Here is a 22359-nt window from a genome sequence, read left to right on the forward strand (position 1 = left end):
CCTGTTCTTTGCTTTCAATTGAAAAGTTCCTTTTTATTTAGTTTCTGATTGTTTTTCAAATCCTACACCAGCCTAACCAAGATATAATGTGAGGCACCGGTCCCTTAAATCCCTGGTTAATTAATTTTAAAATGTGTAAATCAATAATTGTAATTTCAATTTTTGATAAGATTTGAATATACTTAAAAAATTGGCTATGAATAGCAATTTTGGTAAAAAGTCCTTTGGTAAAAAGAATTTCGGTTAGATGAAAAGGAGTTTTATTGTTCGTATGGACGTAAATTCTGTCAGACTTTTGATCTTCTACATTACTGAAGCCGTCACAACCTCTGTACATTTGTTTAAAATTTAAATACATTGAAGTACTTCATATCGATAAAAAATGAAAAATATTACCATTTAAAATTGTTGAAAACTAAGTTCCTAGCAGTATTTGCCACCCCAAAGAACTTTCCTGGGGGGTTGAATGTAACATTTTAGCTGTTTAGAGAAACATTTTAATTAGTTCCTTCTCCCTCCTACATCTTTCAACGCTTATATGAAGCCTTATGAAGAGTAAGTAGTTTGTCCATTAAAATATACTTTTTTTAGGAACCTACCCTATCCCCACCTAAAAAATGACTCACCTTCCCTCTTATTATAGCTGATAAGCAATTACAGATCACCAAGCGTATCCTGATTTCATTACAAATAAAGCGAATCATCTTGGTTGAATCCAGTACTGCCACCGTGTGGCATTACTTCTCTTGCAACTGGGAAGCCTAAAATATAGTTATTGATACTTTTAAATCAATTTAGCTTCTCAGAATTTTAAATTGATTGCAAATTCGTCCTCTTCAGGGTAAAGTCGTAGTTTGGTGCCGTAAAATACCAAGAAAACAAGACTTTCCCCTGGCCCTATCTGTATGGTCACTTAAGAGCTTTAAATTCACGTTTGAATGAGCTCCCTCCCAATTATCTTGGACCTTCGGTTTAAATAATCACCTCTGGGAAAAAAACAAATAAATAAACATGCATCGACGATTTTTCTTCTAAAAAAAAGCGAAATTCCACGTTTTGAAGATTGGAGCTTGAAACATCTACGGTAGGTTTCTCTGATATAATGTATCTAATAAAGGGATTTTCAATAAGATCGCTTTCTTTTTTGGGGATGTTTCCCCTACTTTCAAAAACCAGGCAAATTTTCTCAGATTTTGGTTTTTGGTGGGTAACAATAAACTAAAAGAATTATATATTTAGAATCAGCACCGAAAGCCATTACTGCCGGTGTAGCAATTGTCAGGAGAATTCCATTTTTAGTTTTGGTGAATATTGGCCCAAGTCACTTTTTACTTCCTTTTATTTATCACAAACTATTTGATAAGATTCTATTGTGACGAAATTTTTTCTTAACCTCTTCATTTTATTTATTTGAATAGGACAATAAAAAGAAATAAGGTCACTTTGACAGCTGGATAGTCATGTTTAAATTTTGTTTTTCTTTGCTATTCTTCTTTTTTAATATCTGAATATATAGCGGATTAAAATTCGAAGGGGAGAATTGTCCTTTTATGAAAGAGGTGCATTTTATATGGCCGTTATAAAATCAAAATGTGGTATCTATGCAGGCAGGATGATTTCTGAGTATCTCTATTCTATCTGTAAACTATTCTAAAGCGTAGAAAATTGTATAAGACAAGTCTACATCGTTTATAATCTATCAAAGCAATAAATCTTTCTGTAATTTTGGTTTGAGTTTGATTTTCTTTTAAGATTCAGTGCATCATTATTAAATATCTTAATGATTAAATAAACTAATCCCTTTGTCAGGAATCCTTGTCATTTAAAATTTACTGTATTTTGTTTCATTTTGCATACAATTTAATTGTTCTTCTTAAAAATTTGTTTCCTAAAAGTATTTAAAATAAGCTTAATCCTACAAAAATATCCTGAAATATATTCTCTGTCACCCAACCACCATTGCTATTTTTGCGTTTAGCTCCCCCTCCCCCCTTGGGAAATTTTCTGCCGGTGCCCTTGCTCTGGGACGCAAAAATGGCAATCTCTATTCCTGGTAAAGCAAAACACACAGACGAGGTGCAGATACTTGTATTATTTTGAATAAACTGCGTATCTTTCTTTTAAAGAAACTGTCTTGAAATTCCTGCCCTCCCCTCTCGTGGGCGATTTATGCTATTACAACGACAAACCAATATTTAAGTGAGTGTGGGTTGTATTTAATCGGTTCCCGTCAGGTTTTCAGAGAAATTTGGATGCCTCTGCTGATATGTCAACTTGATTGATATGTTACTCCTGACATTCACTTGAGTAATACCTTCAAACTTGGATGGTAGGATAATTTGAATGATTTGGAAGAATTATTCATGTTGACATGTCAATTTGAATTATATGCATGTCGCCTTGAATAATTCACCTAAACGTTACGTCAGAGTGATCATTTCAACCTGATAAGTTAGCTTGAATGAAGATAAATGTTAACCTGATTTGAAATGCTCACTTGGCCAGGCATTTGTTGAAAATTTAACCAATTTTATCATTTTTTCTAATTTTCTCATAAGGCTCGCTATCACTTCGGAAAATAAGACTTACAAATTAAGTAGCAGCAAAGCCTGTCGGATGAAAGGCATAGAAAACAAATATTACAGATATTTTTTTGTGAGGATTTAAAAAATAATTTGTTCAACCCCCCCCCCCCTAAAAAAAAGAATTTTGAGCTATATTGCCTCCCAATTTTAATACAATTGCCACAAAATTGACAATTCGATTGCCACGTTCCCTGTCCACGCACCTTAACCACGATCTTTGATTGGGGTGGAAGGATGTCGCAAGGAAAGATTTAAGGGAAATGGTAACATCATGGGAGGGTGTAATGAGGGAGGCGTTGAATAGATTGGGATGGAGGAGGACTGTGCGTAGCTGTGTTGGTCTCAGACGGCTTGGTGCTGCAGTTGTTTTAGTAGGTATAAGAATAACGTTCCAGTTGAACTCATGATCCCGAGATTGCGAGTTTGATGCTCAGTCAATTGAGCTATAATCATTACTGCATGAATATATACAAATAAACGGATTTCCTGTAAAGTTACATAAACTTACTAACTATATACAGTAAGATAATTTCCTAGACCACATTGTCTTTCAATTTATAGATAAAATGATAGTATGTAGATGAGATGTAGGTGGAGACAGTGAAAAATGAATTAAAATACCCGTATACTTTGGCTTCACTCCTGGAAGCCAAAATACATGGTTTTCTTTAGTCTATTTACTACTGTCTTAAAGTTCTACCCGTTGTTTATACTTTATTTATAAAAATTATAAAAGAGAGTATTGATTATTTATTCCAATTTATTCCCAAGTAAATTCATTTTATAAATAATAATTCGTCCAAAAAAGTCGGTACTCTTCTCAATTATCAGCTTGAAACTTCTTGATTTTATCTCAGGTATCTCAAAATGTTGCAAAGAATTATTATCCTTGGGGTAGAATCGACATTCCTCGCTTTCAGCAGTCAATATACATTCTTGACCAGCAAATCCTCCTTGAAACTGAATCTCCATTGCTTTCAAACACACTGGACTCTCGAATTCGACCCATACCCACTGAGGTAGACCCTAGAAAACATAAATGTATCAGCATAATCGATTTCATCTATATAACACAAATCTATGCTTGCCAGACAATAAGTGGAATCCAGTAATGTATCTCTGATGCCTAAAAATTTCGCTGCAGAGAGTGGAACACTATAAGCACAAGTCTATATAAGTACAAAAACGTCCAATTTGCCAAAGAAATGAACTATTGTTTTGTTTTAAAGTCAAAATGTATCCAATCACCTCAGGTGGCTATGGTCTTACCCACTTACCCGTTTTTCAGCGTTTGATTCGATAACAATATTGCAACGGCTATAACGCTTAGACCGTAAGTCTATTTATTAAATAGAGCTTTCATTTGGTGTTTTATGAACAAAAAGCCAAATAATGAACTAGCCAATTGAAAAACAAACTATTTGTATTTAATTGAAAAGCCCTTTTCTCACCACTTCATTGGCTTTTCGCCAATGGCTATATGGCTTTTCGCCAATATAGCTTTTCGCCAATGGCTTCATTGGCTATATACTTTTCGTTTTATCCCATAAACGCAAAATAAAAAAAAGACTTGTATCCATTCTAAGTAGGTTACTTCCTGGTCAGAATCGTCCAAGAACTAGTTATTTTTGTGTATTCAATGACATGGGCAGACAACATCTCATAGTTAAAAGAAGAGGAGAGAGATATGAACATCTGGATTTGGTGTCCCAGAACAGTTATATTTTAATATGTTTCTCGATACGTTTTAATTTGTGAATATGATTTGCCAGTTATTTTTTCCGTTTTCTCTATCGCCTCTCTGAAATAGGAACTTTAGATCCCTCTAAATAAAATCAATTAGAAAATCAACGTAGCCTACGTGGCTTTCTCCATGTTCGGCTTGTATAAAAATAAACGGGACAAACTTTACTGCAGATGTTTGCTCAGACGTTGGAATTTTGCCAAAATTGCCTTTGAAAGAAAATAAACGGCTATATTGCAGGCTAATTTTTTTCCGAGTGATAGAGGGCGATTGTCGTGAACTGTAGAACAAAGCTAGCTTCGCTTTCTGCTGATATTTACGACTAGCAAAACAACAGCCAAACCAAAATTTGGGAGCTAGTGAGAAATGGATTGACTTGGAAAGTGAATTGAGGTTGCTAACGGAAAGTATTTTCAACTATTGGTTTTTAGAGCCAAATTTAAATATGGTCAAAGTGTACGTGTAACTTGCAAGATTTGGAACTGACGCTAGAGTCGACAAAAACCTCAACGCCATCTAACGTTAGGCGACACTTGGCATTTTTCAATGCAATAATAAGAATAATTAATTTAATTTGTATAGTTGGTAAATTTAGTGCAGTAATAAGTTTTTGATCTCTGTTGCTCACAGAAAATCGACTATAAAGCTTGAAAAATGCCAAGTGTCGCCTAACACTAGATGTCACTGATGGTTTAACTAGCGTCAGTTTGTACTCTTATGAGTTATCCATACTCTTTTCTTGTGGATTAAAAAGAAAACCTATGACTTTCACTGTTTTCTTTATTTTGTAAATCAAAAACTCCATGAAAGGGAAACCTTGCAGAATACTAACTGATTGATGAATGATGCCAGATTATAGAGATAAATTAATTAAGACTATTGAAGCGTGGTGAATTTTCAAATAACTTGCTTTTTTATTTGATATCCATGATAATTTCCACTAGACAGTCTTATAAAGGACGATTCGCAACTGTAATTTTTTTTGCCACGGCTTGTCCTGAATATCCCTCTTAAATTCGTCAAAGATTCAAACAAATATGGGGTAGTATCTATGGAATGTATATAATCTCTGAGTCATAGACAAAGTCAAAAATGGATTAGTACCTGATCAGAATTCCAACAAGTATCATCTTTGTCATCAAACAGATATTGTTTACCATATTCTTTTGTATTCCTTTCCAAGACGGAACTAACCCTATAATAAGTTAATAATAAAATAATTAGTATAATAATAAAATAAATAAACTAAAATAATAAGTTTAGAATAAACGAAAATGAACAAATTTATTAGCTTTATAAAAACTTAAAGAAATAAACTATAGCTATGTCTCCCACAAGGCGCCTTGATTACGGAATTCAGCATAGACGAGAAATAAAAAGATAAACCGCCTGATCACAGAAGACAGCGCTACAAAACTGAAAAAAAAAGTCAAAATGAGCCAACAAGTTTAAAAAATCTAAACCTAACCAGGAGCATCTAAAAACCCTGCTTGCGCTGTGATTTCCGTCTAGAGTAGAATGAATGTAGAAGCTTAATTATATACGGTGTTGTATACTGCAAATATAATGTATATACATATTGACAGGACTGTATCCAGGATTTTTTTCAGGGGGGGGGGGGGGTACAAAAAAAATTAAAAACGCATCAAAATTTGTTTATATTCATTTTTGTTACGTTTTTTACGAGTCGGGAAAACGTTTCGGAGGGGGGGGTTCAAACCCCCTACCCCCCAAGATACGGCCTTGCGTATAGGTCCATACTATGTCTGTGTTATGTATGAATACTGTATATACATTACTGTATCTACTGTTATTAACTAGGTTTATAATTCACATAGATTGGCCGCGGTAATCCAACGTCATGTGACATTTTTTGGTGAAATTTAGATTTGCATACCGCTTCAATAAATTAAGGAGGTTCTATCGATTGGTTTAATCCGCTTCATCGGGGTCTGGGTCTCTAAGTTACTTATTTCGTTCTCAAGGTGCTTGTTACCTACTTTTTTGTCCAAGATGTGCCAAGATGTGCCAAAAACTCTTTTCTTGCTAAAAAAAAAATTGTTCTGAAATTAATCTGACATATCTTGAGTGAAAGAGCTTCCTTGCACAAACAACTGGTTGTTAATGACACTTCACTAAGACTTTCTTTCGCTAAGAAGTCCCCAGTTTTATCCAGCTCTCCCTTATTTTTGCCCAATCTTTGGATATGGGGAGAATAACTCAATTAAATTTGTGGGATTTGATAGGAAATTAAATGGATTGAGGGTGGAAGTTTCTCCAGGGTGGTCTAAATTATATTAAGTAATAGAATTATATGGGGATTAAAAGGCTGGGAAGGCTTGTTGCTCTGGATATGATATTGGGACCACTTTCTTTGACGTATTTAATCAGCTTGAATTCAAGAGTGTGTTTGTGTTATCAAGTTTTTGTTGTTGTGAATTTCATATTAACCTTTATGACCAATAAAAGATCCTAAAGGCTTTTAGTGGTAGTAAATATCGTGCCATATCCCTTTTGAGCTATCTAGGCTTATCTGCATTCTGCTTATCCAAGAAACGACTGAGCTTTAAAACCTTAATTAGTTCCAAGTCACTTGTAGGTTTCTTATTAATTACATCAAGCAAACATTATACAAAAAAAACAAAAACATAAAACAACAAGAAATTATTTTAAGACAATGTATTTTATTTATAAATGAATATTTCGGCTCTGTATCAAAGGGCATCAGCAAAGCGCAGATGAATATAAAAGAGGACTTGCAATAGAGTACGTGACTATTAAAACTGAAAAAGCCAAAATCAAAAGTTTATTTAAGCACATATTTTTTCTCATGGCTTCATTTCAGAGTTAACGCAAATAGCTCTGACTTAGTAAAAGAACGTGTCTCTCATGTATTCTATTTTTCTGGTCTCAGCATCTAGAATAAATGAAGGTAGAAAGTTTGAGAAGAGCTCATTCGGTCACAAATTCTCAGATCTGATACCTTTTTTAAGTAGCGAAGCAGTCAGATTACACTTAACTGTAATACGTCACGTTTGTGTCTCAAAATTATAGCTGGTAGGTTGGGTAGGGGAGGAAGAGGAGCTAGAGAGGCAATGGTGGGCTGGGACGGTAAGAGTGGGGAGGGGCTAAGTTGGGGTTGGGAGGGCAGGGGAGGGGAGAGGGAGTTGAGTATTGAAGAGTGATGGAGACTTGATTTGTTATTATTATTATTTTTTGTGTTTATCTATTATTATTTTTAATTCAGTTATTGATTTATTTATCTATTTTTTCATATATATATATATATATATATATATATATATATATATATATATATATATATATATATATATATATATATATTATATATATATATATATATATATATATATATATATATATATATATATATATATATATATATATATATATATATATATATATATATATATATATATATATATATATATATATATATATATATATATATATATATAGGTTATAGTTTATTTATTTTTGGTTTATTTATAATAGTTTTAATTAAATAGTTGAGCCTTAAGTAAATAGTCGAGTTAATAGGTAAGTAGTTACGTGGACTTTCGCGCGATCGCAAACCTGCATAGGTTTCTCCAGCTCGAAAGTGTTGTTTAATTTATTTATTTGTTTCTGAACGTGGATTAATAAACTTATCAACTTGTTTAATACGCCCCCAACATCCAATATGGTATCAGGTGATAATTTTGAAATAGAAACTTTGGTAAATTTTTCGTTATTCATATTACTGACTTATGAATAAAAAAACATACCATTTGATGCCTTTTTATGCTCTTTCCAAATATAATAATTATCTTTGTCGGAAATGAATTTTACCCCCACCCCTATATATACCAATTCAGGGTATATATTTGCAGAGTAGAGGGTGGTGGGGGGAGTTGGGAAGTTTAAACTTACCTCTCATTTACAACAGAAATAAAATTATAGTAAGAAATGGTTAAAAATGGATCCAGAGCGACTACGATACGTGCCAGTTTGAAACAAAGGCCCCAAATAAATTGTCTGTGGTTATTAAAAACGCTGTATTCGGGCATCAAAGATGCTTAAAAAAAACTCGATATCAAAAATTCCATTTTTGAACTATTTTTACAAATGAGGAAGAGGGATATTAGGAATTTTGGAAAACCACCTAACTATTTTGAGAACCGAAAAAAATTAAATACGGGGAATAAATGCCTAATAAAACTGAGCTTGCTGAGTATAAAAACATTGGCTACGAATTGGCAACAAAAATGTCATAAAAAAAAAAAATACAAAATGTCATATAGGCTTAACACATTGTATACTCTAGTGCTCGAAATTGCATGCTTTAAAATACAGGTTTCATTTAACAAACAAAACTTAAATGGAGTTGAAACTAACCAAAATAAGCGGGATATTCTGCTAGTTTTAATATCAAATTAATGAATAATTTAATTAATTAATAATAAATAAACATATCAATAGGAAACTAATTACCGTTATTTGAAACTGAGGAACTTTTTATAATTTAAAACTTCCAAACAACTATTTGAAAATTATCTACTTAGATGGATCTATTACCGTCAGTTATGTCTATTTTGGAGTTTTTCTAGACTGAATTGTGTATGATCAACCATTGTGGTCTTCTGAGACTTAGCCAATCTATTTGAAGAAAGAAGCTTAAGGTGAATCTCTCATTTTTCAAGATTAGTTTATAAATGAATTCTGACAAATTCTAATGACAACATTATTTAATTATTTATGTTGTTTATATTTGTATGAAATAAAATCAATCTCTATCTATCTATCACTGCCTGAATTCTAGCAGTGACAGTAAAGCCATCAGTGCATCCTTGGCTCTGTTTTCAGGCCATCCACATCCAACATGGAGATCGACACGAGTTGGGCAAATTATCGTTTCGAGTGCCGTGCTCAACGCAGGTATTTTTCAGAAACCGTGTTCAACCATGCTATTCTGCCACGTTATAATTTTGAAGAACCTGTGTCCAACACGCTTGGAATCCGTAAGATGAAAACGATTTAAAGTGTGTCTTTAAAGCCAATTCGTTTCACGAAAAACCTGAAAACGATTTTGTCGAACCCGCTGAAAACACACTTCAAACCCAGTACTTGAAAACACAACCCTTGATTCCATTTGAACAAAATAACGCTACCAAGGAGGGAGCAGTGGAAAATAAAGCGACAACCAAGTGATTTTCTGAAGTATAATTTTAATCTGTTTGTGTTGCAGTAATAAGACTTAGTGTAATAGATATAGATTACAGAAGCTACAGTTTGCCAAAATGCAAATCTCTGCATCAAATTGTGTGATTTATAGCTGGGAAAATGCTTGAACTCGAAAACTATTTTCTACGCTTTATCAAATAAAAGTATGGTATAACAAAATCCAGAGCCATTTTTTTTTTAGAAACAACTCTTGGCTGACCCACCCAAAAAAAACAAGTCTACTTTTATCCCCAGTGTGTTATGTTTTTGTTTAAGAATCCAAAATAGCTTCATTTATTAAAAAAAAAATGAATAGCCTAAAGTGAAACTAAGTTTTTTTTACTTTCTAGACTTAATTTCCTTTGATTAAGGAAATTAAATTGATTAAGGAAATTACGTTTATTTAATTACCGGCATTACTGTTTTCCATCACCAGCATCAATGTTAATTAATAGTTGTACAGCGCTTAATTATTATTATTATTTATTGGAAAACCCGTCATACAAAAAAGGAAAAGACGGAACAATAAGCAGAGCAACAAAAAAAAAAAAAAAAGCAATACACAAAAACTTAGGAGTTATACATGTGGTTTTTAGTGACGAACGCTGGAGCTAAGATATAAATCAGCACTTAGAACAAATTAAACAAAACGAGAAAGAAAAACACAATTATACACTGCTCTGTAGGTACGCGACAAATTTCTTTTCTTTTTTTTTAGGCTCCTAAATACTGAAAAAAAATAAATAATATTAAAATCATTGCATCAATCCATAATTGGAAAAAAAAAAAAAAAAAAAAAAAAAAAAAAACAACCAAAAACAAATTACACTAAGCGCGAAAACAAACACTTAAAAAAAAAAAAAAAAAAAAAAAAAAAACAACAAATACATCTTAACTAATGGGTTAATACTGACGACCAGGGATGATTCAACTTCATTAAACAGGAATTATAAGCATGAATTTGCTTTTCCACGGCTATAATGGGGTCAGCAATGCTGAATTTTCTATTCAGGTAAGAAATATGTGTCCAAGAGGGAAAACTTAATAGATTTTTTATAAATTGTAATAAGACGGAAAGAATTTTTTACTGGACAATTATTGTTAACATTTTCCAACTCATAAATCCTTCAAGATAGAGTGGTGGAGTGACAGAACTAAAAAGTGTTGAGACAAGATGGCGGTTAAGTCGTAACTAATTATATACAAAAGCAGCTTATGTTAGCACAACTCTACATTCATGGGAGCAATTAATAATTGTCGCGTGTGTATTACTGACAAATCAATGGGAAGACCGAGGTAGGTAGTATGACCTACTGGCTTAATCCTACTATTTCCGAGAGGAACATCCCTAGGTGACGCTTGCTTCCAATTGAGGAATACAAATTCGGACTTTTCAGCTTTGAACTGAAGACCTAGTTTCGCATACTCAGATTGTAGCGTTGCAAAAGTCTCGCTTATGCACTGGATAGTGCGGCTCACATTCAGAATGTCGTCTGCATAACATACAAGAGATAAATCAAGACCGGCAAAGATGAATGAAGTGGGAACAGTTGACTGTGCATCAATAACTATATTATTGAAGAGTAAAGGGGAAGAAACAGCACCTTGACGGGTACCTTTTTCAACATTGACAAAAATATTATGGGTTGGTGCATAGACTTGAGAGCCCTCAACTTTACCTAATGGGTCAAGTATTAGGCGAACATTAAGACGATAATACATGTCTCAAAGGGCTCTGATATATGAGGGGCTCACTCCACGTTTTGCTGTATGGAGTAGCATAGCGACGTGAATGAGAGAGTCGAACGCTTTACGAACGTCATGCCCAGCCAACACGAGAGTTTCACCTGATGCATCAGCATCCATCAATGCGTTCGCGATAATCGACAAAGTGTGGGCACAACCGAGACGTGCCTGGAATCCAAATTGGTAAGGTGGAACATAGCATTTTGCGTTCAGATGGTCAATGATCAGAAGTTCGAAAAGCTTACAGAAGGTAGTAGCCAGTGTTATAGGGTGGAAGGACGAGCACTGGGTAGGGAGTTTACCTTTCTTTGGAATTGCAGTGAGATCTCCGATTTAGAAAGAAGACGGTACAACTCCTTGGGTAACAATCATCTGCATCAAAAGAGCAATATGGTTTACCAGCAGCTCGCTTCCATGCAGAATGTGAAGAGCGCTTATTTTATCGATGCCAGAAGATTTCTTACGCTTTAGGCGTTAGAAATAGTTTTTTTAATAAAAAAAACTCACTCTGCTCAAAAGGTGTCAGTTTAATTGCCGACGTTAACGTTTTACAAACTCAGCTTAATGTTTTTACAACGTCCAGTATGAAACTGATATTGTTCAAAAAGACTTCTGCGCAATTGCCAACTTTAATATTTTCCAACACGAATATCAATGTGAATTAATGCTTGTACAACGTCCAATGAAAAGCTTTCATCCTGCTCAGAAAAGCGCTTGTGCAATTACTGACTGTAATGTTTCTAACCTCAGCATCAAATCACTGAAGAAGTTGACCGACTGTCGGCGTCAGGTGTACATTTTACTCTTTACCTTTCTGTCTTGACCAGGAATAATAAATTGAGCAATTTGTTTATGGCGATTTCAAGTTTCGTACTATTTAATTCTGAACTAACAAGCTTTCAGGTATTATTCAGTTAATTTATTGTCTCTAGAGCTCCTCAGCATTGTCAAACACACACAAAGCAACATTTTTCTGGTACTGAAATTTCATAAATTCACATATCGTTACAAGTTTATCGCTTAATTTCTATGTAGACAAGGGATCTTTCTGTCGTTAAAATTCAACATGATATCAACATTTTAGAAATGAAATCTCACTCTACCGACAGAACCAAATAAACCAGCAAAATCCCTTGAGTTACCGTGGATTCCCACTGATACGATTAAATGCAAAAATGGCAGTTTTTGAGTGATGCGTCGAATTTACTCCGTTTTTTGCTGGAAGTTTATGGGTCATAACGGTTCAACGGCTGCGTTGAAGTAATTCTACTTAACCATTAAAAATCGAATCCATTATTCTGAATTGAAAGATTTTTAGAACCATAAATTGCAAGTAACTAAGAAACTAAACATGTTTAGCATTTGACAACATAAGGGTCGTGAGCTTTTAATACAAGATTTTAATACGGGAGGTCTGGTGGGATATTTCCACGAAAATGAGCACAGAAGATAAGAATTATATTTTTGTTAGGCCTAGTTAGCCGAGGGTAATACATGTTAGCCCTTTATTTATTTTTCTTGGTTTCTAGAACTTGATTCATATGCATGATTCCTATTTCTAGAACTAAGCATGTGGTTTTTAGATATATCATAATGTTTTTGTACTTCAGCAGCTGCAGTGAACCATTTCTCTGTGAACATTTTACCAATCTCCCTGCATCCGCTATCCGTGGTTTGGCGTTTAAAAAAATCGCATGAGTAGAAACCAAAGGTTACTAGAAAAGATTCTAGTACGAACGCGGCTAAGGTATGTTAAATACAGTTTATTATCAAATTTTAGCATTTCAACCCCATCCGAATTTTATGCCCGAAAATTTTTGCGATTTGTCTAGTCTAGTCCTAAAGTTAATACGTCTAAGTGTGCTAAGAATATGTATAAACCTTGAAAAACCGTTGGCCTATTATCATTCAAAAGATATTGTTGCAATGGAGTATTTTGGGAGCTTCCAGGGGCACCAATTCACAAAAGTTTAGGGGAGGGACAAGGTTGCTTTGTACGTTGCTTTGTGGGTTTTTCTAATGCAACCAGTCCTCAGTGAGGTAAGTCGGGAATTTTTACATCGCCTAACAATCATAAGTTTAGATAAGGAGATAAGGAGACTTCGTAACATATTGAGACCTGACTTATGTCTACAGTTGGTTACTGAAACGGAAATACGTAAGTTGTAATGGTAATTACACCTATGGGGCAATCAACCCCATCCCCCCCCCAGTTGTTGGGTGCCCCGGATTGAAGTAAATATCCATTGAGCAAGAGGAAACTCAAACTATTACATTAAATACCTATATTTTTCTTTGCTGAACTATTTGAAGAGACGGTCGAGCCAGGGGCGTCGTTTGAAATGGGGCAAGGGGGAAGGGGGGCACTTGTCCCCCCAATAATATAGAAAAAATTATTATATATCCAATGCCCCTTGACTATCTGGATATGGACCCCTGTTGCCCCCTCCCCCCCCCCCAAAAAAAATGCTAGAGATTCGTTCCTGGGGGGAGCCTTGCAATACTTTTGCCTAGGATGCCAAAAATCTTGAGCCCACGATGGATAAAACGACAGACAGTATTCGCAGGTTTTTTTTAGTAATTTTCTAGGTAAGGGGCTTTTGTCAAATTTGGGAAGTAGTTGAGTTAGGTGAATGAGACTCCTAGGACTGGATCTAGAGCTTAAATGATCCATCGGAACAGTATTTTGTAATAAGCTCTTACTTTGCTCAATTCTGTCTCATACCTTTGCTCAATTCTGATTTGTAAGGGTTTTGAAGATTTGAAAATCTACTCTGAGGTCGATCTAGAGCAAACTTTGGGGGGGGGGAATGTGAGAAGGGCGTTAATAATTGATCAAATTGAAAAGTTTGTTTGAAAAAAAGAGGGAAAAAGAAATAACACAGAATGAGGGCACCAGAAAAAAATCTTGGGGGAGGGGAATGTGACAAGGGTGTAAACAATATGACCAAATACAAATTTAAAAAACAGAGTGAAAAAAACAGAATGAGGGCATCAGAACTTTTTTTTGGGGGGGGGGGGGATCCCCCGGCTCCCCGGAACCGCCAGTGAACCTACTTCTTGCATTCAGGAAAAAGACATTGATCTTGATATGGCTTGAAATTCTGTTGAAATAACAGGAACTGAATTTTCAAAACTTAGAGCTGGTCAAGAGATTAAGACTCCAATACTAAGGAAAAATGGCTTTGTAAGAATTTAGATTTAGATCTGCCATGTGTGTAATTTGAAGCCTTAGAAATAAGGAAAGGGTGAAGATAGTAATTTGGCAATACCTTCTCGAGTTATATTTAAGGCAACGGTTTTATTCCTAAGAGTTTCATTCACCTAACTAAACTACTGTCCAAAATAGAAAGAAGCCCCTCCACTAGAGCTTTGAGCTTTATTTGAGATTGTACCCCAAATAATGGATGTTACATATATATTTAACATCCATATTACATAAATATGTTATAAAAACATATATTGCAGACATGTGTAATAAACAAATGGTATAAAGGCAAAAAGTACCGGAGAAGAAAACAATTAGTGACAATTTACAGAGAACTTATGTCTCTCAACGCCATCTATAAAACAACATTCTAACAATTGATATAAATTAAGAACCTATAGATCCAAGGACAAAGAAGGTAAAAATATTAAATTTGTTGAAGGTATCATTCATTTATTCCGTAAAAATTCTTAATGATTAAATTTTACTTACTTGGTAGTGGTTTTCAACTGCCTAGAAAGATTCTCCATTTTTCTGTTTGCTTAATGCCATCTATGCATGAAATAATTCAAACATCCAATTTTTTGTTTAAATAGCAACTTGAAAAGAAGCTTTTTGGAAGCGCTAGCCTGTGTGACAATTTTAAGCTGAAACTATATTATCTTTGAGAATGTTATTTGGTTTTAAGCTGAATTATTTATGTTTTAATGCAGGGTATTATTAATGGGCGTTATCATATGTGACTAGGGTTGCCCTGGGTAGTACTAAAGTGCTACTTTTGGTACTTATTTAGTACTTGTTGAATACTTTCCGTGAAAGTGGCACTTTTTTAGTACTATTTTTTGGAAGTATTACTTTTGTTGGTACTTGTGCATTATATGGTACACACGAAATAAGTCCAGTTTGGTTAATGCAAATGAAATAAAACAAAATAGGATGCATATATAATAGTTAAGAAAGAAATTTGGGCTATATATTTGCAAATTAGGGAGTGGGGGGGGGGGTAAAGCATAGCATATATTAAATACGTAACCTAACCTAGGTACCTTCCCTCCCCCCCGCTAAACCCCAAAAAACAACAGTTTAAATATTGTAAATGTAATGACAATCATGCTTTGCATTCCATTTATCTAGCAAATGCCCGTTTGACAGGTTTCCTGTCTGGTTTCCTTGTACAGTCTATTGCTTTGTGCACCAGAAAGGCAAAAGTACCCTTCTTTTTACCTATAATGGTGCTTTCGTAATAATTAATCAAATCAACTAAAAACTAATTTTTGTTGCCGTTAATTTTTGGTTTTAAATCCTCTATTAAAGGATCTTCAGAAGTGTGCAGTCTGCTTCAGAATCTTAGACCTAGCAGGACCTTCGAATATATTTCTAAGCATCATGTGATTTGTGGTAATTTTATGTTAGAAGATGATTTGACTTTATTTCTGCTTCTTTTTTGGTTTAGTGTAGCTCCTTACTTTTATTTGAAAAACTTATTTTGTAGAAAAAGTTTTTTCAAATTAATGACAAAAAAACGATTCTCTGTTGTTTGTAAGTTTGAAAAATTGAACATTTAAAACATAATTTACTTGCAGTAAATACCTGGACTTTTGTGGCTGAACTATTTGAACCTAAAATGGTAACTTCTGTAATAATATTTCAAATCAATAAAATTAATTTGTGTTGTCCATTTTTCCTTTATATCGCATCCCCTATCAAAGGATCTTCAAAAGCGTGCAGTCTGCTTCACAATCTTAGACCTGATAGGAACTTCTAATGTATTTCTAAATCTGATGTGGCCAAGTAAGTAACTACTTAAAAAAATATGAGTTTAAATACACATGTTGTTCTGTGGGTTCCAACAGCTACGCAAGTTCCAGTTGAGGAAAGTTATACACACTGGATCATTCATTAGTTCTAGCTCATCTTTAAGCTAGTACTACATGCATTTTTACTAAATAAGTATTCACTGCAAGATAAAATCATATGCGGTATAAAATCATGCATAAACATATTATGCCTCTTTTGATTTTATGCTTGCAGATCTGACCTTGCTGATTAATAATATGGCCCAGAGGGTGCACAAATGCGGTGATAAAGCATGGAAGTAAAAGCTTACAGAATTTTCACAGGCCTGTGCTTACCAAATTTGTGTGAAATTGCAGCAAAGACATGCTTTTGATCATACGTTCAGTATTTGGACTCTCAAGCCTGACAAACTTAAAAACAACGGAAACGGATATCTATTTTGAAGCTGAGTTTCAGCTCTTAGCAGTTAATCAGATAGAAAGTCAAGAACTTTAGGAAAGGCAGCTAGCTGTGACAAAGTTCTCGAGTTGTGGTCAAAATAAAGCGAAGACCGAACATCCATTGCTTTGGGTGTTTGACTTGACGTCGCCGTAAACTGCTTTCATTTGATCTATTTCTCGCATAATCTTCCTTTTCCACATTTTCAGGGCTTTTTCAGTAGGATGGAAGTTGGGGTCCTAACAAGGCAGTGGAATGAGCTACCACTGTTGGAGAAAGAGCTGGGTAAAGAAAAAATGACAACTCTGGTGTTCTGTAACTTAGTGTCTATTATCAAGGATGTTGTTGGGGGTCCTGCTTTTACTTACTACCCGTGTTCATGAAAGACATTATGTCTTCACCTTACACCAGCACTTCAGCTTAACGCTAGTTTCCAGTGTTGATGTTAATTCGGACACCAATTGGAAATAAATTACGACCAGAAACGATTTCTAATATTATGCATGTGAAAAGCCAAATTCCTGGTGCAGAAGCTTAGAATATTCCTGCAGAGCTGATCCGGAAGACTAAACTATTTTTTTTTAACTGTCTTGTTTCATGGCTCCCAAATATTTTTCTGTGATTGTTTGAAATGAGACACTATCCTGAAAAAAAAATCCAAAAACAGCAACTGTGCTGATTCGGCCACGTTCAACGAATGAATCCCGAATGCGTGCCCAAGATCGTGCTTGAAGGAACAACTGAAGGGCCTCGACCACGGGGAAGACCTCGCAAAAGGTGGATCGAAAACTTTGACGACAACGCATTGCCCAACTATCCTGAACTGCACTTGACAGAACAGCATGTTCAGCCCTAGTTCATGAGATCTTGGAAGAAGTGGCCCCAAGACGCCCCATGAGGATGGATGGGACTTAAGTAAGTAAGTATGCTTACTCTTATTTTAATAACCGGAAAAGATTTTTGTGCAGTTTGAAGGGAATTAACTCATTTATTCTTTGGTTCTATAATATTTTGCCATGAAATACTTTGGTCATCCTTTTTTTCTCCATAGAGTTTTCTGTCATTACCAAGACTGTAATAGGACAACATATCATTGCCATTGTTTAGTTGCATTGCATGTAATTAGTTTCATTGCCATTGGACAGACTGTCATTATTTTTTCTTCTCATCGGCTAAACTTTTATTGTTTTTTCTTGTCATCGGGTAAACTGTTATTGTTTTCTCTAGTCATCGGATAGACTGTCATTGTTTTTTTTTGTCATTGGACAAATTGTCGTCATTTTTATTTGCTATTGGACAAATTGTCATTGATTTGTATTATCATCAAAGAAAGCGACATCTTTTTCATTCGCCGTCAGACAAGTGTCATTGTTTTTATCTGTCTTTGGACAAAATGCCATTGTTTTTCTCTCATTGAACAGATGATCTAAGTGAGGTTTCAGCATGCGGCTAAAAACATCCTGTTCTCTTAAACATTCCACTCAGGTTCTAGCGCCAATGGCAAAATCCAAAGCTGTGGTTAAAGCTGTTATTGAGGACTCGCGCCAGTGCGAATGGCGGTGATCTACGGTTTAACATGTGAGCTGTGGAAATTCACCGTGAGAGTACCTTCTTCTCAAAATGTTTTTCTATGGTATTAGTCCAAAGGGAGGAATTTAATTATTTCGGCAATACGTGAGACTAAACAATCGCGAAATTGTATTTGGGTAATTTAAAACTGGATCCCATCTCCCTTTATTTTCGGGAGTCGTCTTAATCACTAACAGTTGAAGAAAGAAAAAAGATGCAAAGAAAAACATTCTTCTTTATGCTAAATCAAAATGTTCTTAATGTCTTATGCTGTATTTAGATTTATAGATTTATTTATCGAAAATCTAGGATTCGGCGATAAAAAAGGGCTTTTTTAAGCAATCGGACATTTTTCTTCTAGAAGAAAGTTCTAGTTGCTCTGTGAAGCCACGTGGGCCGAAATTCCCTGTCGGAGAGAGAAAGGAACTTATGACGGATCCGGCCTATCCTCGTCAAGTCATTCGTCAAGGGGCTTGTCAGGAACATCCGTCAGGAAATTCTATTCTCGTTTATATTTCATACTCCATTCGACACTTTCATACTTCTAAGGTAATTGTCAAAAATTGCTTACTAAGCTGTCTTTAAAGGGAGGATCACCAGGAAAAATGTAGAGAATCAAAGTTTGATTGAAAATACTCTGCCCCGATGATTTTTCCTTGAGAGCAGTTTAGCAGAGTATCCCTCAATACCGTCTTAAGGGTACAATAATATCTGTATTTTTCAGATACTTTATATGCCCAGATAACTTCGTTATGGTACTCAATTGCAACACAAATGATATATTGTATAAAACACCCCTTGGACTGCTCTTAATGAAAGCCTGCAAGAAAGGGATTCACAGCCTTAACTTTATGGAAGAAAACATTGATGAGTCATACTCACTAAATTTTACGTATGATTTTTAGTTAATAACTTTGTTGGCATTTTTCTTAGTATTTCTTCTGCTACAATTTTACAATACATTGCTTGTTACCTTTCTAATGAAACCAAGAAAGAGATCTATAGCCTTAATTTTGCCGAAAAAAACATGTTAAAAAACATAATGAGTCATACGTGTTATATTTTAGGCATGATTTCCTGATTAAATACTTTGTTAGTTTTTCTCCTACCATTTAATTTTTTCAAGATTCTGTATGTGACAGATGTTTAATAAACTTGAATGAAAATAAAAAAAAATTCTCATAAATTAAGTGATAATCCAAGTTCTTTTTTAATGGTTAGAAGTAATTGGAATTCCAATTTTTTATTTTCTTGTCATTTTCTAAGAAAAAGAAGTGTGAAAGGGGTGGAACCATTTTTTATATAGCGAACTAAGACGAACTATGGTTGAGTCGGTCGCTTTTTCAAGCCGTTTAAGCTATTTAATTTTATTTAATTTCGTATATTCAGTTTAGTTTTATTTGATTTCAAATATATAGGTTAAAGGTTCAAGGTTTTACTATTAATACCATATTTACACAACATGTTAAATTCCCGACAGAGAGAAAACTCGACAGAGTCCGGAACAAAACACTTAACATATATATTTAAATTAATTGTACGTCTACTAATATTCCACTTATAGAGATTTAAACCAAAATCTACAATTTTCTATTTCAAACTACCCTTAAAAATAAAATACAAAACAATAGGTAACTCACCTTTCCAGACTCCTCAACCCACCAACAAAAAATTCAAAAAAAATTACTAACTTTATTCAACTCATCAACAAGGTAAGAGGGACCAACTCCTCTCCAAACACGCCATACAAAAGGAGGCGTAAAGATATATGTACTAGCACACACACACATATACCAATATACACATACATATATGTACACATACACATAAATAAAAACAAATTACATCATTTCATTTAAATCAACGTCTATCACTTCCGTACAAAATAGGATAAATTACGTTTTCTAGTTATATAGTTGATTCAAGGAGGGTTAAGCTGATTGGGGTTGATAGGATTAAGGGTTTAATTAAAAGAAGTTGAGTGGCATGGGGGTTGAGTTAAACAGGGCTTAAGTAAAATGAAGGCTGAGTTGCGCGAGGTTAAGTTAAAGGAGGTTAAGAAAAAAATCTTTTTACCCTGTAAATGCAATTATGACACGGCTGCGTCACGGTACACCCCCACCCCATGCTCAACTCCGTATAGTAATAGTTAATGTAAAATTCTTGATTCACGAGAGGGGCAAGGATGTCATTTAAAGAGAATTAACTAAAAAAAAAACAAGTTTTTTTTAACTGAAAGTAAGGAGCGACATTAAAACTTAAAACGAACATAAATTATTCCGTATATGAAAGGGGCTGTCCCCTCCTCAGCGCCTCACTCTTTGCGCTAATAGAATCAAATCAACACCAGAGAAAGATTTTTTCTCTAATTTCGGAATCAAAGAGTGAACGGCACTTGGCGACCCAAACAGGAAAGATTTCGTCTTATTTGAAAGAACAAGGTCAAGCTGTTTTTCAAAAAAATCCTCTACGCTTTGGTTGGGAGCGCTGAACTCCCTCGCGAAATACTCAACCCACTTTTTTTCGGGCATACTAGCACTCTGGACTTTGGTAGGCTTGCTATACTTCCAAAATTTGGAGGGGTCTTCAGCAATACGGATTACATTTTTCTGGATCGGCGTTAACTTATGGTCTTTCAGTTCCTTGTTAAATCTTTGTTTCGTACGGAGCCTCAAGTCATTCACTAAGCCATCTTTCGGACGGCCCACTAACTTTCTTTCAAACCCTTGTTTCAAATTTCAAATTTTCAAATTTTGGCTCACTCCGCCCCACCTTTACTAGGTTGCAGCAGACGCTGCAAGTGTTTCCATTTTTCTTTTTTTCAAAATTCCCTCTATTTTTAAAAAAAAGTCCCTTAAAATGTGGTTGCAGTTCGTGGTAACGAACTCTAAGTAAGGAGCAACCCGGCTCAATAGTAACCGAAACTCTAAAAAACGGAATTTTGATACCAATAGCCATACCATAAAAAGAATTCGATTTTTATGCTGATTTCAAATATATAAGTTAGCGAGCAAATATATACTTCGCTCTTTACGCTAAAGTTTGACTCTTTCTCACAACTCTATTTTTAAAGCAATAAAAAACTTTAGCGTAAAGAGCGAGGCGTTGAGGAGGGGACAGACCGTTTCATATTTGGAATAATTTCTGTTCGTTTTAAGTTCTAATGTTGCTCCTTACTTTCAGTTAAAAAGCTTGTTTTTTTATTTAATTTATGGTAAAAGACATGTTAAAGTGTCTGCTGATAAAAAACAAGAATGACTGAGGAATAAAAGGATAACCCCTTGTTAAGCCCCAACCCCCTCGCCAAAGTGCGTTTTAAAGCTCCCTATCAATTTTCAATATTTTATTCTATTATAGAAAATAACCATTAGAAATAAATAATCTTCTGCCACTAATAAAGACACTCTGTAGGAATATGAGAAAAACAAGAAGAACTAAAAAGCCATCAATAAAAAGAAAGAAACATTAACATTTTTATCTTTTAAACAATCATTATTTCATCTATTTCACTGACGACGCCATGGGCACCCATAAGCTGAATTTTAGGGGGGCTTAGTTGGTCTAATCAGCGCTTCCAATGTTGGACATCGACCCCAGCACCGAACTGGTACATGCATCGAACGCCACCGACGAGAAGCCCGGTCGACTGCCGCCGAAGTGTCACAACGCCGCCGCAGGCTGAGGCGCTCCGTTGCCTTTGAATTAATTTGAGCCAATTCTTTATTGCGTCAGCCATAATGTTGGAGCTTTTCTTTTCTCGTGTGGTAAAGGATTTCAATTTTTCTGCTTAGAAATCTAAGTGTGGTTTCCAAAATTAAACAAACAAGTGTGCACACATATAGTTTGCAAGAATTCCTTGTGCTTATAGGGTGAATTTTTATTCAGCGCTAGTTTCTGTTGCACATCCATTGAATTTAGACAATTGTCTTTCGAGCAGATACCAGATTTAATTCCATGTAGGAAGTTGATATTTAAGGACCTCTCTATTTCAAGACACCTTGATATAGCTATCTACCTTAATAAACAATTCTATATCTCATTGGACATCA

At 34.7% G+C, this 22359-nt stretch overlaps 2 protein-coding genes across 2 annotated transcripts in view; one reads left to right on the top strand and one right to left on the bottom strand.

Annotated features, from left to right (window-relative positions):
- Window positions 1–3295: 3295 nt before the first annotated feature.
- On the bottom strand, window positions 3296–15112 carry LOC148953669 (nuclear receptor 2C2-associated protein). The gene is made up of 3 exons (XM_089108417.1): window positions 14999–15112; window positions 5434–5524; window positions 3296–3611 (listed from the first exon to the last, which is right to left on the bottom strand). The coding sequence occupies exons 1-3, from the start codon at window positions 15034–15036 to the stop codon at window positions 3336–3338; spliced, it is 405 nt and encodes a 134-aa protein (XP_088964543.1). The 5' UTR covers window positions 15037–15112; the 3' UTR covers window positions 3296–3335.
- LOC148953670 (methylated-DNA--protein-cysteine methyltransferase-like) overlaps window positions 14854–22359 on the top strand; it is a 41471-nt gene continuing 33965 nt past the window's right edge. Inside the window, exons 1-2 of the mRNA XM_089108416.1 lie at window positions 14854–14924; window positions 19035–19202. Coding sequence (XP_088964542.1) covers window positions 19063–19202 — 140 coding nt within the window. The 5' untranslated portion in view covers window positions 14854–14924; window positions 19035–19062. The remainder of the gene's footprint in view (window positions 14925–19034; window positions 19203–22359) is intronic.

This window comes from Artemia sp. Qi Xiang Cuo, chromosome 3 (assembly GCF_049724085.1).
Source record: "Artemia sp. Qi Xiang Cuo chromosome 3, ASM4972408v1, whole genome shotgun sequence".
In the NCBI taxonomy this organism is placed as follows: domain Eukaryota; kingdom Metazoa; phylum Arthropoda; class Branchiopoda; order Anostraca; family Artemiidae; genus Artemia; species Artemia sp. Qi Xiang Cuo.

Excerpts from the sequence above, each read along its gene's own strand:
- LOC148953669 (XM_089108417.1), bottom strand. The coding sequence starts at position 15,036 with ATGGAGAATCTTTCTAGGCAGTTGAAAACCACTACCAA. Across the intron at positions 5,525-14,998 it reads CAGTTGAAAACCACTACCAA|GGTTAGTTCCGTCTTGGAAA; the intron begins GTAAGTAAAATT and ends AACTTATTATAG. Across the intron at positions 3,612-5,433 it reads CTTGTTGGAATTCTGATCAG|GGTCTACCTCAGTGGGTATG; the intron begins GTACTAATCCAT and ends TATGTTTTCTAG.